At 46.9% G+C, this 15,536-nt stretch overlaps 1 protein-coding gene across 2 annotated transcripts in view; it reads left to right on the top strand.

The window, feature by feature from the left end:
• DTX4 (deltex E3 ubiquitin ligase 4) overlaps nt 1-15,536 on the top strand; it is a 36,416-nt gene that overhangs the window by 12,627 nt on the left and 8,253 nt on the right. For both annotated transcript variants that reach the window (XM_060104176.1, XM_060104177.1), the window contains exons 3-7: nt 3,082-3,143; nt 3,494-3,655; nt 6,110-6,171; nt 7,097-7,249; nt 11,676-11,837. In XM_060104176.1, coding sequence (XP_059960159.1) covers nt 3,082-3,143; nt 3,494-3,655; nt 6,110-6,171; nt 7,097-7,249; nt 11,676-11,837 — 601 coding nt within the window. The remainder of the gene's footprint in view (nt 1-3,081; nt 3,144-3,493; nt 3,656-6,109; nt 6,172-7,096; nt 7,250-11,675; nt 11,838-15,536) is intronic.

Here is a 15,536-nt window from a genome sequence, read left to right as displayed (position 1 = left end):
ATTTGCATAGGGCTTGGCTATTTACAAAGTTTTCGACCTGGATCCTAAATCCTCCCTGGGAACCCAGGGACAGAGATTGAGGGTGCCCTGTTTACTGCGTGGTCACTCAGGTGCGGTCATGAATGGCAGAGAGGCTGCAAAGTCGGTGCAGAGCTGCGCCAGAAGCAGATAGCCTGACGCCCTTGCAGGGCCCCTTCCGCTGGACCCTTCTGTATTTCATAAGCAAATATCCCCTCTTCCCCAATCCCTGCTGCCACCATCCAGAGCCTCCTGACAAGCCCTTCCACCATGTTGTCCCTTTCCTGGCATGGCAGGGACACCCACCTGTTCCTCAGTATTCACCAGCACACCCTCCCTCTCCCCAGACCTTGCCCCCAGCCCTGAGTGCTCGGGCTGCCTGGGATGTACGCTCTGGGGATTGGACTATTTCCTGGTTAACCAGGTTGGGTGTGGAAACCAGCCAGTCCAGTTTGTGGGAACAAAGGTGGCTTTTGTCACCCAGATCACAGCTACGTATCAGCTGAAGTGGGGGCCTTGGAGATGGTGAGGGGGGAAGGCAGGTGCTGAGCTGGGTGGCGCCCACTGCCCCCTGGTGTGGATCCAGAGAGCAGGCGCAGAGGAGGGACCCTGCCCACCCCACCTCCCCAGAGAGAGGCGGGAGGAGAATCAGCCCCAGGTGGGAGACCCAGGGCAGAGACTACACCCTGGGTCCCCAGGTACTGGGGTGGGAAATCATCAGGAAGTCTCCTTGGCAGCTTCTAACCCAAGACTTTCACAGCTTTACAGATAAGGAAATTGAGGCTCAGAAAAGTTGATGGACATGGTGACTGGCAGGACTGGGTCTTTAAGCTGATTTCTCTGACCCACCCACCCCCGCCATCCACTCTACCATGCCTGGCCCTGTGGGGCAGGTTACAGGGTCCGGAATCAAGTCTGTGCCTCTTTTTCTTGGTGTCTTTCTTTTGTGTTGAATTCAGCTTTCACCTCGTCCCATCGGGATTTGATTTATCCTGGGGACAGTTTCTGAGGACAAGTAGCCTTTGGTGGCCTGTTGAGACACAAACACACCCACATTTGTTATTTCCACATCCTTCTCACAACCCTGGTGCACACGTCATCATCCCTGGGAAAGGACAGCGGCCCCAGAAGACTCAGCGTGGCCAGGCAAGCACCCATCCTTCCGGGCATGTCGGGGACAGACAAACCCAGTGCTCAGCCTTGAAGTGACCTTCCAACCTCCCCTCTGAGTTGTGGGTTCATTGCTTAAACCTGAAGCTTCGTGTCTTCTGTCTGCAGCATGGGGTGTTATGAGGATTACACAGACACTAGAGCACAGCCTAGTGAGTGGCTAAAACAATGGGCTCCGGAGACAGATTTCCTGGGTTCAAATCCTTCGCCGTGTGACTTTCGTCAAGTTTGCTTAACCTCTCTGTGTCTCACCTTCCCTGCCTATTAAAACGGAGTTAATAATAATAACACCTCTTGCATAGGTTGTTGGAAGGGTTAGATGGATGTATATACTGTGAGCAGGTAGAATGGTGCCTGGGATTAAGTGCCTGACTCTACTCTTGTTTAGCGTTTTTAACACATGGATGAAGGGCTGTGGGCTGTCTTGTTCACTGCTGTGTCCCTGGCATCCAGCAGTGTATCCAACACAAAGTGGGCTCAGTATGAATGGACAAATAAATGAATAAAAAATAAACACGTGCTCTTTCCCCTCCCCCTACTGTCCCAGCACCACCCTACTCCCATAGCAGAAACTCTGGTTCCTGGAGTCATCGGTGACCCAGTCCCTCGGGCTCTCCAAGCCCACATCCCCTTCCAAACCCAGCTGTGGAGGCCTGGGTGGCAAGGGGGATGGTGCAAGACCCAGCCCCATGTGTCTCGTATTTTTCTACTCAGCACCGTGGGAGGCCTTGACTTTCCCAGGCAGCTGTACTGTCTTCTCTCCATCCTGGCTCAAGTTGCTGGGGAGAAGGACAGAAAAGGGAGGAGGCCTTGCCTGATATTTATGTTTCTCAGGCAAAAGGAGAAGTGACAGCTGTTAGAGCAATGGTTTCCAAATGTTAGACCAGGGATCAGCTGCCTCTGCTTCCTCTCAGCAGAAGCTTGTAAAAATGCAGATTCTCTTGGCCCACAGGTAGAGCTTCTGAGGCAGGCAAGGGGCTTTGCCTTTTCAAAAGCTTCTGAGGTGACTGTACACCCAAGTCTGAACTTGCTTCTTTATGTTTTTTTCATTTCTTCAACCAATATTTGTTGAATGCCTACCAGTGTCAGGCTCTGAATGAAACAGACAAAGATATTTGCCCTGGTAGAGCTTAGATTTTAGGAGGGAAGATAAGAAGCAACAACTTATTTTCAAAGATCATACGTGGGAATTCCCTGGCGGTCCACGGGTTAGGACTCAGCACTTTCACTGCCCTGGGCCCAGGTTCAATCCCTGGTTGGGGAACTAAGATCCCACAAACCATGGGACGTGGCGAAAAAAAAAAAGACCAGGGTAAGAGGGCTTGGGGGGGGGGGGTCTCAGGGTGGGATGGAGGGGTGGGTAGCAGTATTAAATAAGATGGCCTCAGGAACATTGCTGAGAAGGGAACACTTGAGCCAAGGCTGAAGAAGTTGTAGGAGGGAACCAAGTAGCTGTCAGGTGGAACAGCATTTCAGGCAGAGGGAACAGCCTATGCAAAGGCTCTGAGGCAGGAGTGTTCTTGGCCAGTAAGAGGAACAGCTAGAGTGCAGTAAAGAGGCGAGTGACTTGAGGAGAGGCCAAAGAGCTGGGGGGATTGGGGCGGGGGATTTTGGCAGCTCATGCAGAGCTGTGTAGGCCTTCCTGGGACTCTGAGGGAACTGTGGAGCCATTCTGAGTTTTGAGGTTCTGAGTGGAGGCATGGTGTGGACTGACAAGGTTTGAAGGTATCAGCTCTGGCTGAGGGGCTAAGAACTTACTGCATTTTTAGTAGGAATAAGTATTTCCTGTAAGAAAGGGGAACCCCTCGGTGGGTGAAGTTTTGGGGTCCCCACCACTGGTCCATTTTGTCCCACTTGTCAAAAGCATGATGTGTCTGCTCTTTCTTTCTTCAGGGTCCCCACCGTCCCAGTGAAGAACCTAAGTGGGTCCAGTCCTGTCAACCCTGCCTTGGCAGGTAAGAGCAGCCCCCGGCTGAAGGTAGAAAAACAAAAGCCATGAAATAGGTATAGTGAGCATTTGTAAAAAGAGAGAATTCGGATGTTGATTAAGACAAACGAGGATGTGAGGAGTTGGGTTGGAAGGGCAGGAAGAGTTTGGGAAGAATTGATTGTGAAAAGCAAAGCTTGCTGTTGAAAATGAGGGAATGGATGTTTCCAAGAAAAGTAGAGGCTACGTAGAGAATCCATGAGTTATGAGAGTGCCGGTGGAAAGGAGGTGCGTAGGTTACTGGGGAGGGGGGAGTTGGGTGGGGGTTTGGGGGGCTGACTTTCCAGTCCTTCTTCTCTCATGCTCTTGCCCTTCCAGGAATCACTGGGATCCTCATGAGTGCGGCAGGGCTGCCTGTGTGTCTCACCAGGCCACCAAAGCTGGTCCTCCACCCACCGCCCGTCAGCAAGAGCGAAATAAAATCCATCCCAGGGGTTTCCAACACAAGCCGCAAGACCACCAAGAAACAAGCCAAGAAAGGTATCGGCCTCTTTATCGAAAGGGGTCCTGGCGGGGAGGTCACAGACTTGGCTCCCAGCTCTGGCTCTGCCTCCACCACTGAGGGTCACACCCATGCCTTCACCCTCTGTGCCTTAATTTCTGCATCTGCTAAATGGGCCTACCTGGTACCTGTTCTGATGATTACACCAAAGTGGATGAGGTATGGATCAGATGGAGACACCTTGAGAAATATAAAAATGCAGCCCAAAAATATAGACACATAAAAATAGGATGCGTGACACAGATAAAATATCAATACGTTAGAGAGAAAGATCACTTTGACATTGGAACCCAAACAGACTTGACTCATATCCCAACTTTGTCCCTAGCAGTCTTGTGACCCCAGTCTCTTATTTTCTCACCTTTACAATGGGCACAACCGGTACCCGGCAGGTATGTCCTATAATGCATCCACGTCACTGGGGAAATAACCACTGTCTCGTGTCCCTCTGGAGACTCCAGATGCTCTGGCCCCTCGAACTCCCCTTTAGGAGCTCCATCCTCCCTTTTCACATCCTACAACTAGGAGGTCAAATACCTGTGCTTATCAGGGCACCAAGGACCCCACTTCAGCTCTGTGGCTGGTCTTTCTAGTCTCTGGTATTGGTTGTTAAATGATTTCACCGTCACCCCTAAGTCCCCACCTTGCAAACTTGTTATGAAATTTCAATGGGATCATATGTATATTGTGACTTAGCCCGGCAAGCAATAGGCTTTCAGTTAATAGAAGCTTGATTCTTCTAAGAAAAGCAGGGCAGTGGGAAGGAAGGGCCTGCATCCCAGCTTTTGAACGTTGCAGGATCCACTTCCTCAAACCCTGTCCTACTTTTCCAGTCTATCAAAATCTCTCTGCTTAAATAAACTTGATTGCCTTGCTTGTAGTCTCATAGGAAACAGCAGGATTTTGCACTTTCCCACTCTTCCTGTTATTATTAATAGCATATATCAGGCTCTTAGCAGGTAAAGTGCCCAAGAACTGTACATCCATTAGCTCATTTAATTGTCAAAGCATCACTCTCAGCAGGTGCTAATGGTTGCTCTTGCCCATTTCCTAGGTGAGAAAACAGACACTTAGAGAAGTTAAGAAGGTCACCTAAGGAGGCACTGACCCTTTTTTCAAATTTCTATGCCTCTTTGTGAGTCCATATCATCCCATCCCTTGCCTTTAGGCTAGGCTGCCACTTAGGGGTCCAGTTCCCCCCCTCCCCAAAATTCCAGAATCAATGCACCTGTCAGGTGATTGCTTCCCAGAGCATCACCCTTTCCCTGGGCTACCTCTGCTGGCGGCGATCATGCCATCAACAGCCGAAGAAGAAGACCGTCCTGAAGCTGTGGTCATAAATTCCTGGTTTCCCATGAAAATACTAGCACTTTGACTCCACATTACCAATTGAGCCAGTACTTAGCACATTGTAAAAGGAATGCCGTAAGCCTGCCTAATGCTTTTAAATGTGTAACAGTTTACAGAGTACTTTCTTTTCTTTTTTTACATCTTTATTGGAGTATAATTGCTTTACAATGGTGTGTTAGTTTCTGCTTTATAACAAAGCGAATCAGTTATACATATACATATGTTCCCATATCTCTTCCCTCTTGCGTCTCCCTCCCTCCCACCCTCCCTATCCCACCCTTCCAGGCAGTCACAAAGCATGAGCTGATCTCCCTGTGCTATGTGGCTGCTTCCCACTAGCTGTCTATTTTACGTTTGGTAGTGTATATATGTCCATGCCACTCTCTCGCTTTGTCCCAGCTTACCCTTCCCCTCCCCATATCCTCAAGTCCATTCTCTAGACGTCTGTGTCTTTATTCCTGTCTTACCCCTAGGTTCTTCATGACCTTTTTTTTTCCTTAAATTCCATATATACGTGTTAGCATATGGTATTTGTCTTTCACTTTCTGACTTACTTCACTCTGTGTGACAGACTCTAGGTCCATCCACCTCATTACAAATAGCTCAATTTCGTTTCTTTTTATGGCTGAGTAATATTCCATTGTATATATGTGCCACATCTTCTTTATCCATTCATCCGATGATGGACACTTAGGTTGTTTCCATCTCCGGGCTATTGTAAATAGAGCTGCAATGCAGAGTGCTTTCATTTGTCATCTCATTGCATCATTTGGGTGGGTCCAGGCTCTTCGACGATGTGGAAGAGAAACCCACTCAACCTCTGTCAGTTAAAAAGTGGGTTTGTTGAAATTAGGCAGGGGGCTGTCAGGGAAGTGACCTAAGGAGATAAAGGCAGATGTGAACACCTCCCACCTCCTCAGACCACCTCCCTCCATCTTCTACCACTCTGTTCCCTTTCAGTTCTTAAATCCAATTGCGCAATGAATTGTTTGCCTTTTCTGCTTTGAGCCTGGCTAACAACTCCCCTCTCTCTGGCACATCCAGCTTGTCTTGGTGGCTCACTGAATATCTTGTCCCCACAGGTAAGACCCCAGAAGAAGTGCTGAAGAAGTATCTGCAGAAAGTCCGGCATCCACCAGATGAGGTGACTGCAGGGGAGACAGGACGGGGTTCACCTTCTCCGTCACCCACAAGCATCTCCTCTGCTAGAGTTTTCCGCAGGATGCGGCAGGAGCTGCTTTCTAAGTCCTGACTGGTGCAGAGCTGGTCAGAGCGGACGCCCAGGCTCCCAGGTTCATGGTCCTGAGCAACGGCTGCAGCTTAACCTCCCCCACCTCCCCATTTAGCAAACTGCTGACTGATTCTAAACTGCCTTAACATGAGAGCCTGAATTTAAGAAAGGCAGTATGATAAGCTATGGGCACTGACTTTAAAATGGGCTTGATGTGCATCAGCAGTTCTCAACCAGAGGTGATTTTACATGATTGGAGGGGAGAGGGGATGCTGATAGTATCTAGTAGACAAAGGCCAAGGATGCTACTAAACACCCTACAATGCCCAGGAAGGCCCAGGACAGCACCCACAGCAAAGAATTATCTAGCCCCAAATGTCAACGGTGCCAAGGTAGAGAAATCCTGTTGCAGACTTATTTAAAGAGCAGCCTCTCCAGGACACTTCAAATACAATTCCTTTACAGACGTTCCACTTAAATAAAGCTTGTCGGCGAGTCTGTCAGCAAGCACTGGTTTCCTCCACAAGCCACTGAAGGGTACCAAGGAAGGATGGTCGGTCACAGCCCCCAAGGAGGTTATCATTCTGTTGGCCAGCCTAAATGAACATGTACCACCGCCAGGAATTATTTCAGGAATTTCTCTGTTGCACAAAGCAAGGCAGCATTCTATTTAGATTCCCAAAGGCATGTTTACCCTGGTTTGTGGGCTTTCTAGAAGAGGAGAAGACATCGCTCACCTGACCTCTGAGATCACGCGGGAACCGCCTTGGAGATGCTTTGGGCTCCTAGGCTGATTGAGAGCTGATGTCCTCTTTCCTCTGTCTCCTCCCTCCCCCAGGACTGCACCATCTGTATGGAGCGCCTCACGGCCCCCTCGGGCTACAAGGGTCCACAGCCCACGGTCAAGCCTGACCTAGTGGGTAAGCTGTCCAGATGCGGCCACATCTACCACATCTACTGCCTGGTCGCCATGTACAACAACGGCAACAAGGTTAGTGCCAGCCCGTGGGGCTGGTGCCACCTCCCACGTGGGCCCTGGGGTGCAAGAGCATGGAGGCCTTATTGGAGTGGCACGCAGGTGGTTTCGGGGAGTCTCAAAGGCATCCCAGGGCAGCAGGGGTGATGAACTTGGCTGTTCTCAGCAGGATCAATTTCCACGAAATTATGATGTTGGTAAAATCTGTCTTTACCTTCCTTTTGGTCTACGCTACCCAACTCTCCCCCTGTATCCACACCGAGTGGTGGTCTGAAAGGTGTAGACTTCTGTCCCTGAGTGTCCCGAGGGGGAGTGGTCCATGATGATGGGCCAGTGGTTAGTGTCCACTCATATTGACATGGATGGATTTCCTATCACGCTTCCTTCTCTCAGGGCTAGTGATTTTCAGTTACAGTTCATTTTCGGTGGACAATTTCAAAACACCTTTCACTGCCCCTTCCAAAGCACTAAAGATTTTGTGAAAGTATAACTGGAAGTCCCTTAGGGTCCTACTGTTAGAGGAGGGGAAGGCTGTCTGTGATGCTTGTCTTGTCCATTAATGACAGAGGAGTGGTATTCCACCATTAGAGCTGGTTTCCAGGAATCTGGGAGTGTCCTCAGATGATAACTCTCTCCTTACAATGCCTAAGCCATTGAGTTTTCTCATGTTCTCTCCCATGCCTGGAATAACCTTCATTTCCCATCTGCATGAATTTGAATTCTACTCATTTCTCCAGGCCCAGCTTGGATTGCGTCAGAGTCTGAGATTTTTGTGATATCCTCCAACCTCTTATTCATCCAAAAAGATGTTTGGCTTTCAGAGGCTGCTCTGTACTTCTCTTGCTGTGGGAAAAGAGTAAAGGCAGCAGACCTAAGCTCAAACCCTGGCTTAGTAGCCAAATGACCTTGGGCAAGATTTTCAACCTCCCGGACATTTCATTTTCCATCTGGAAAATGGAGATAAAACATAGGGTGCTGTTAGCATTGTTATTCAAATTGGTATCTCTTTTGTATTATGGCTGTATGTTTTTTCCCTTCATCCTAATATAGCCCTGTGGTTGAAATTCCCAAAGTGCCAGTCTTGGGATCTTTCTCTGTCTCAGAGAGCTCAATTATTTGTGAACGATGCGTGTCTGTATCCCTTGCCCAATTTCCTGACCCTAAGAAAAAAGGTTTCATCAGAATTTGGCATTTGAGGAGGTTATTTTGGGTTTAAAGAGGTTTCTTAGAACATTTATTCCCTTTTTTGATAACTGTATTCAAGAATAATCTAGTACTCTTGCGTTTATTTCCATGGTGCTTCAAAAATGTTGAAGACACTATCCTTTATTCTCTTTTGCACTAATACTTTGAAGCATGCAGTTTTTATCTTCTTTACAGAGAAGAGGGCTGAAAAGGTCCAGAGAGAATTTATTGGATGGAGTGATTCATCCAAGGTCATGAAGCAAGTTAAGGCCAGAACAGAGAGTGGGACCCTGGCCTTGGATTCCCATCCTTTGATCACACGGAGTAACTTCCATTGCTCTGAATACAAGCTGTTCCTTTAAATGAGCAGAGTTTGAATGGAAACGTCCTTAAATAGCCCTGCAGAGGATCCCAGTCTTCCCCGAGGAGATCTGGATGTCCTGGAGAGCTCTGGTCCCCGCTGTGTGACAGCACTTTGTACACACGCTGTTCCCTGCCCACGCTTTCCTTCTCCTCCCTCCCTTTCTTTTTTCAAGCTGGGAACAGGATTTACTGTCCAGGCTCTCTCCCAAGCTCTCCTCCTATCCCTCCAGAAGACACGTCACCAGGTCCTGCTGTGAAACCATGACCCCTCACGTCACTGTACCCAGAGTCCCCCACCATCCCCCCCATCAGAGTCCTGAGATGCAGGGCAAAGCCCTGTCTCCTTATGAAGGATGGGGTCTCCCTTACATGTCCCTTAGCATGGAGCATGGGGTTGGTGTGGAATTTTCCTCCTCTTATTTTTTTATTTTATTTTTATTTATTTTTTGCTTTATAACAAATTTAATCAGTTATACATATACATATGTTCCCATATCCCCTCCCTTTTGCATCTCCCTCCCACCCTCCCTATCCCACCCCTCCAGACGGTCACAAAGCACCGAGCTGATCTCCCTGTGCTATGCGGCTGCTTCCCACTAGCTATCTACCTTACGTTTGGTAGTGTATATGTGTCCATGCCGCTCTTTCACTTTGTCACAGCTTACCCTTCCCCCTCCCCATATCCTCAAGTCCATTCTCTAGTAGGTCTGTATCTTTATTCCTGTCCTACCCCTATGTTCTTCATGACATTTTTTTCCCTTAAATTCCATATATATGTGTCAGCATAGAGTATTTGTCTTTCTCTTTCTGACTTACTTCACTCTGTATGACAGGCTCTAGGTCCATCCACCTCATTACAAATAGCTCAGTTTCGTTTCTTTTTATGGCTGAGTAATATTCCATTGTATATATGTGCCACATCTTCTTTACCCATTCATCCGATGATGGACACTTAGGTTGTTTCCATCTCCAGGCTATTGTAAATAGGGCTGCTATGAACATTTTGGTACATGCCTCTTTTTGAATTATGGTTTTCTCAGGGTATATGCCCAGTAGTGGGACTGCTGGGTCATATGGTAGTTCTATTTGTAGTTTTTTAAGGAACCTCCATACCGTTCTCCATAGTGGCTGTACCAATTCACATTCCCACCAGCGGTGCAAGAGTGTTCCCTTTTTTCCACACCCTCGCCAGCATTTATTGTTTCTAGATTTTTTGATGATGGCCATTCTGACTGGTGTGAGATGATATCTCATTGTAGTTTTGATTTGCATTTCTCTAATGAGTAAAGATGTTGAGCATCCTTTCATGTGTTTGTTGGCAGTCTGTATATCTTCTGTGGAGAAATGTCTATTTAGGTCTTCTGCCCATTTTTGGATTGGGTTGTTTGTTTTTTTGTTATTGAGCTGCATGAGCTGCTTATAAATTTTGGAGATTAATCCTTTGTCAGTTGCTTCATTTGCAAATATTTTCTCCCATTCTGAGGGTTGTCTTTTGGTCTTGTTTATGGTTTCCTTTGCTGTGCAAAAGCTTTTAAGTTTCATTAGGTCCCATGTGTTTATTTTTGTCTTTATTTCCATTTCTCTAGGAGGTGGGTCAAAAAGGATCTTGCTGTGATTTATGTCATAGAGTGTTCTGCCTATGTTTTCCTCTAAGAGTTTGATAGTGTCTGGCCTTACATTTAGGTCTATAATCCATTTTGAGCTTATTTTTGTGTATGGTGTTAGGGAGTGATCTAATCTCATACTTTTACATGTCCCTATCCAGTTTTCCCAGCACCACTTATTGAAGAGACTGTCCTTTCTCCACTGTATATTCCTGCCTCCTTTATCAAAGATAAGGTGACCATATGTGCGTGGGTTTATCTCTGGGCTTTCTATCCTGTTCCATTGATCTATCTTTCTGTTTTTGTGCCAGTACCATACTGTCTTGATTACTGTAGCTTTGTAGTATAGTCTGAAGTCAGGGAGCCTGATTCCTCCAGCTCCATTTTTCGTCCTCAAGATTGCTTTGGCTATTCGGGGTCTTTTGTGTTTCCATACAAATTGTGACATTTTTTGTTCTAGTTCTGTGAAAAATGCCATTGGTAGTTTGATAGGGATTGCATTGAATCTGTAGATTGCTTTGGGTAGTAGAGTCATTTTCACAATGTTGATTCTTCCAATCCAAGAACATGGTATATCTCTCCATCTATTTGTATCATCTTTAATTTCTTTCATCAGTGTCTTATAATTTTCTGCATACAGGTCTTTTGTCTCCTTAGGTAGGTTTATTCCTAGATATTTTATTCTTTTTGTTGCAATGGTAAATGGGAGTGTTTCCTTGATTTCACTTTCAGATTTTTCATCATTAGTATATAGGAATGACAGAGATTTCTGTGCATTAATTTTGTATCCTGCAACTTTACCAAATTCATTGATTAGCTCTAGTAGTTTTCTGGTAGCATCTTTAGGATTCTCTATGTATAGTATCATGTCATCTGCAAAGAGTGACAGCTTTACTTCTTCTTTTCCGATTTGGATTCCTTTTATTTCCTTTTCTTCTCTGATTGCTGTGGCTAAAACTTCCAAAACTATGTTGAATAAGAGTGGTGAGAGTGGGCAACCTTGTCTTGTTCCTGATCTTAGTGGAAATGGTTTCAGTTTTTCACCATTGAGGACGATGCTGGCTGTGGGTTTGTCATATATGGCCTTTATTATGTTGTTTCCTCCTCTTATTTTGGAGAAGGCTTCAGCTTTCAATGGCCTCAGTAGCCAGGCAGGGGGGCAACTCAGGTCTGTTACTCATTTGGGTGCATTTTGCCCCCGACCCCAGTCCTTTATCTCTGGTACCTTTTGGGGTTGGGTGGGAAGGTCATTACTAAAACTGTTTCCTATTCTGACCTTGTCTCTTCAGGATGGGAGTTTGCAGTGTCCAACCTGTAAGACCATTTATGGGGTGAAGACAGGTACCCAGCCTCCAGGGAAGATGGAGTACCACCTCATTCCCCACTCTCTGCCTGGCCACCCAGACTGCAAAACCATCCGGATCATCTACAGCATCCCCCCTGGCATTCAGGTGAGTCCACCCTTAGCCACTGGCTTTTATCATTTGAAGTTCAAATGTTTGCAAGTAAATGTTTGTCTTTAGTCCATTCAAGCTACTGTAACAAACAAACAAAAAACCCCACAGACTGAATGACTTTTAAACAACAGAAATTTATTTCTCACTGTTCTGGAGGATGAGAAGTTCAAGATTGAGATGCCAGCAGATTCAGTGTCTGGTGGCAGCCCGCCTCCTGGTTTGTACACCGTCTTCTTACTGTGTCCTCACATGGCAGAAGGGATGAGGAGCCTCTCTGGCATCTCTTTTATAAGGGCACTAATCCCATTCATGATGGCTTCATCTTCATAACCTAATCACCCACCAAGGGACCCCCCCGCACCCCCTAATGCCATCACATTGGGGATTAGATTTCAACATAATAATTTATGGGGGGGGGACCCAGACTTTCAATCTACAGCTCTCCACCCGTGGCCTCCCCAAATTCATGTCCTTCCTGCACACAAAATACATTCATTCCATCCCAATAGCCCCCAAATCTTAACACATTCCAGCACCCACTTTAAAGTTTAAGTCCAAAGTCTTATCTAACTATCATCTACATTAGATAGGGTGAGACTCAAAGTAGAATTCATCCGGAGACCAATTCCTCTCCAGCTGTGAACCTGTGAAACGAAACAATTTATGTGGTGGTGTCTCACCAGACACTGAATCAGCCGACACCTTCATCTTGAGCTTCCCAGACTCTAGAACTGTGAAAAATGAATTTCTGTTGTTTACAAGCCACCCAGTTTATGTTACTTTGTTATAGCAGCCAGAGATGCTAAGACAATGTTATGCTATGAAAAGTCTCCTTCCCACTCTGGTCCCCCATCTACCCAGTCTCACCCTCCCCAACTCTCCGCCCCTGTTCTCACTTTCTTATGTATCCTTTCAGGGTTCTTTGTGCATTTGCAACAAAGACTTCATCCACTCCTCCCATCTTTACACAAAGGGTGACATATCAGACATATTGTTCTGCACCCTGCACTTTCTTTCTTTTTTGTATAGATCTTTATTGGAGTATAACTGCTTCACAATGCTGTGTTAGTTTCTGTTGTACAACAAAGTGAATCAGCCATATGCGTACATATGTCCCTATATCCCCTCCCTCTTGAGCCTCCCTTCCACCCTCCCCAGCCCACCCCTCTAGGTTGTGGAAGCACCCAGCTGATCTCCCTGTGCTATGTTGCTGCTTCCCACATGTATCACAATGTTCATTGCAGCACTACTTACAATAGCCAGGACATGGACGCACCCTGCATTTTCAATGAACAATATAGTCTGTAGATCTTTCCATGTCAGTATAGAGAGAACTTCCACATTCTTTCTTAGCTTTGCATAATCATCCCTTGGATAAATGTACCATAATTTATATTCAGCCATCTCCATTGGATGGGCATATGGATTGTTTCCAATCTTTTGCTACAACAAAATGCTGTCATGAATAACGTTGCACACATGTGAGTATATCTGTAGAATAATTTTCTAGAAGTGGATTTTTTTTTTGTCAAATGGTATTTGCATTTGTAATTTGATAGATAGTCCTTGACTTTTGTGGACATTTCTTTTGATTCTTCAAAAGACAGCCCTAAGGAACAAATTGAACAATTTTCCTGGCAGTAAATACACATGTGTCCCTTCCTTCACACATTGACGCTTTTTCTAAACGTTTAAGGTGTTCACTGGATTCATTTATTTAACAAATATTTATTTGTTTACCCTCTTTTCCTCCTTCCTCCTTGCCTTCCTCGATTTTGTCTTTTGTTTAACAAACATTTGAGTGTGGACAGGGGACCAGACGTGTTCTAGATGCTAGAGAAAGAATGGGGAGCTAAACAAACAGTGCTTGCTTCCCTGAAGTCCCCCTTCTAGTGAGATAAGGAAGAAATAAAACAGGGAGATGTAATAGTCTGTAAAAAATTGAATAAGAAAACATGGTTCTTCTTTGAAGGACATATCAACCAGTCAGGCAGAAATAAATACACATCACTAAACTATAGAGTAAAAACTGATGTGCAGCACTGATACAAGCTGTGGGAAGCAGGGTGGACAAAGACAACACAAGGCCTTCAAAGTCTGACAGGACCTGTCTTCCAATTCCTGGCTGATTCCTCCTTAGCTGGTGATTTTGGACCTTGACCCCTTGACCTTCCTGAGCCCTGTTTCTTTATCTGCACAGCCGGGAAGCTAATGTGCGGGGGTTTTGTAAAGATGGGTGATAATGTTTATATGTGCATATTGTGGTCCAGGGTACTGAACCAAGGTGCTCAGGACCTGGTCTCCATCATTAATGAGTATCTTACATGTCAGGGTAAGGAAGAGGGCCTATGTCTGTCTGTCTGGGAGGGTTGGAGGAGACTTTCTGGGGGCAAGGTACTCACTAGTAGAGGAAAGACATGAAAAAATGGAGGAGAGTGTTTTTAGTTGGAGGACACAACAGAGTTGCCAAGGGAGAGAAAGAGGGGGTGTGGAAGGCCCATAAGGAAGAGTTTAATTTGGGTTAAGGTTTGCCAAAGTAGGCGACAGGAGGAGGGAGAAAGGAGGATGTGAAAGAGCGGGCAGAGAAGGGAGGCTGTGGCCAGGTCAGGAGGCCTCCAACACCAGGGTGAAGGCTGTAGATTCTCCTTGACAGGCTGGTGGCGGGGGTCCCTGAAGGTGGTCAGGCATTGGGTAGGATTATGGAAAGTCGTGTGATTGGGAAGATGCTTTAGGAAGGCCAGTCTGGCAAAAGAGTGGGGGGGTGACCTGACAGACCCATTAGACCACTGCGATAATTTAGCTTCCAGGAATGAAAAAGGGAGGGGCCGGGACCAGGGAGATACGGTTGGATGTGAGGGCAAGTGAGACTTCTGGAATGATTCTAGGGCTGCCGTGGGGGGGGGGGGTGGTATAATAGGGACAAGAATGAGAATACGGGCATCCCCAGAAACAGCCAATGGCCTTGGTGGGAAGTAGGCCAGACTGACGTGGGCAAAGTCAGGGTGGGGCAACCACTTTGGAGGATGTTCTTTGTTCCCGGACTCCAGGACCAAAGAATGGGGAGCCTGCACTAGGGTAGAGAGGTGCCCACATTCTGCCTCTGGAGGTGCCATGGCTTCCTTAGGAAAACCCAAGCTTGTGTCAAGGGAAATGCATCCGTGCACTGTCCTTACAGCCATTCCGTAGACCACCCGTGAGAGTCGGTAGCAGAACCCTCAGGGCAAAGTCCATTCCTGGAGACCCCAGGGACCACACAGGCTTGGGCTTTCATGAGGAGTGAGGCCCTTTAAGCTCTGCCTTCACTGCAGATGATGATTCTCTGGGGGAGACACTCTGAGCGGGGCCAAGGCAGAGTCGTGACTGCTGAGCTTAGCACCGCGCAGCGAGCACACAGCCTTGCTGGGCTGGTGCCAAGCAGGTGTCTGTGTTGGCCGCGTAACAGGCAAGTCCCGGGCAGGAGAGGAGCGGGCAGAACCGTGGTGAGCATCGGCCATCAGCTGTCCAGCCTGGCTTAGAAACAGCCGTGGCCGTGGGAATGTTGTAAATGTGATTTCAGAAGAATGTGAAGTTCAGAACCCCCAAGTCCCGCATCTCCCAGAAGACACTGTTGCCTCTTTCTTCCATTCCCTGTGATCTTTCCCTTCTCTGAGACTCCACTGTACTCATCATGCTGTTCAGTTTGCAAAATCATAC

Source organism: Mesoplodon densirostris, chromosome 7 (genome assembly GCF_025265405.1).
Source record: "Mesoplodon densirostris isolate mMesDen1 chromosome 7, mMesDen1 primary haplotype, whole genome shotgun sequence".
Taxonomy (NCBI): domain Eukaryota; kingdom Metazoa; phylum Chordata; class Mammalia; order Artiodactyla; family Ziphiidae; genus Mesoplodon; species Mesoplodon densirostris.
Note: the sequence above shows the minus strand (reverse complement) of the source record. Positions and strands in the feature narration are given on the sequence as shown.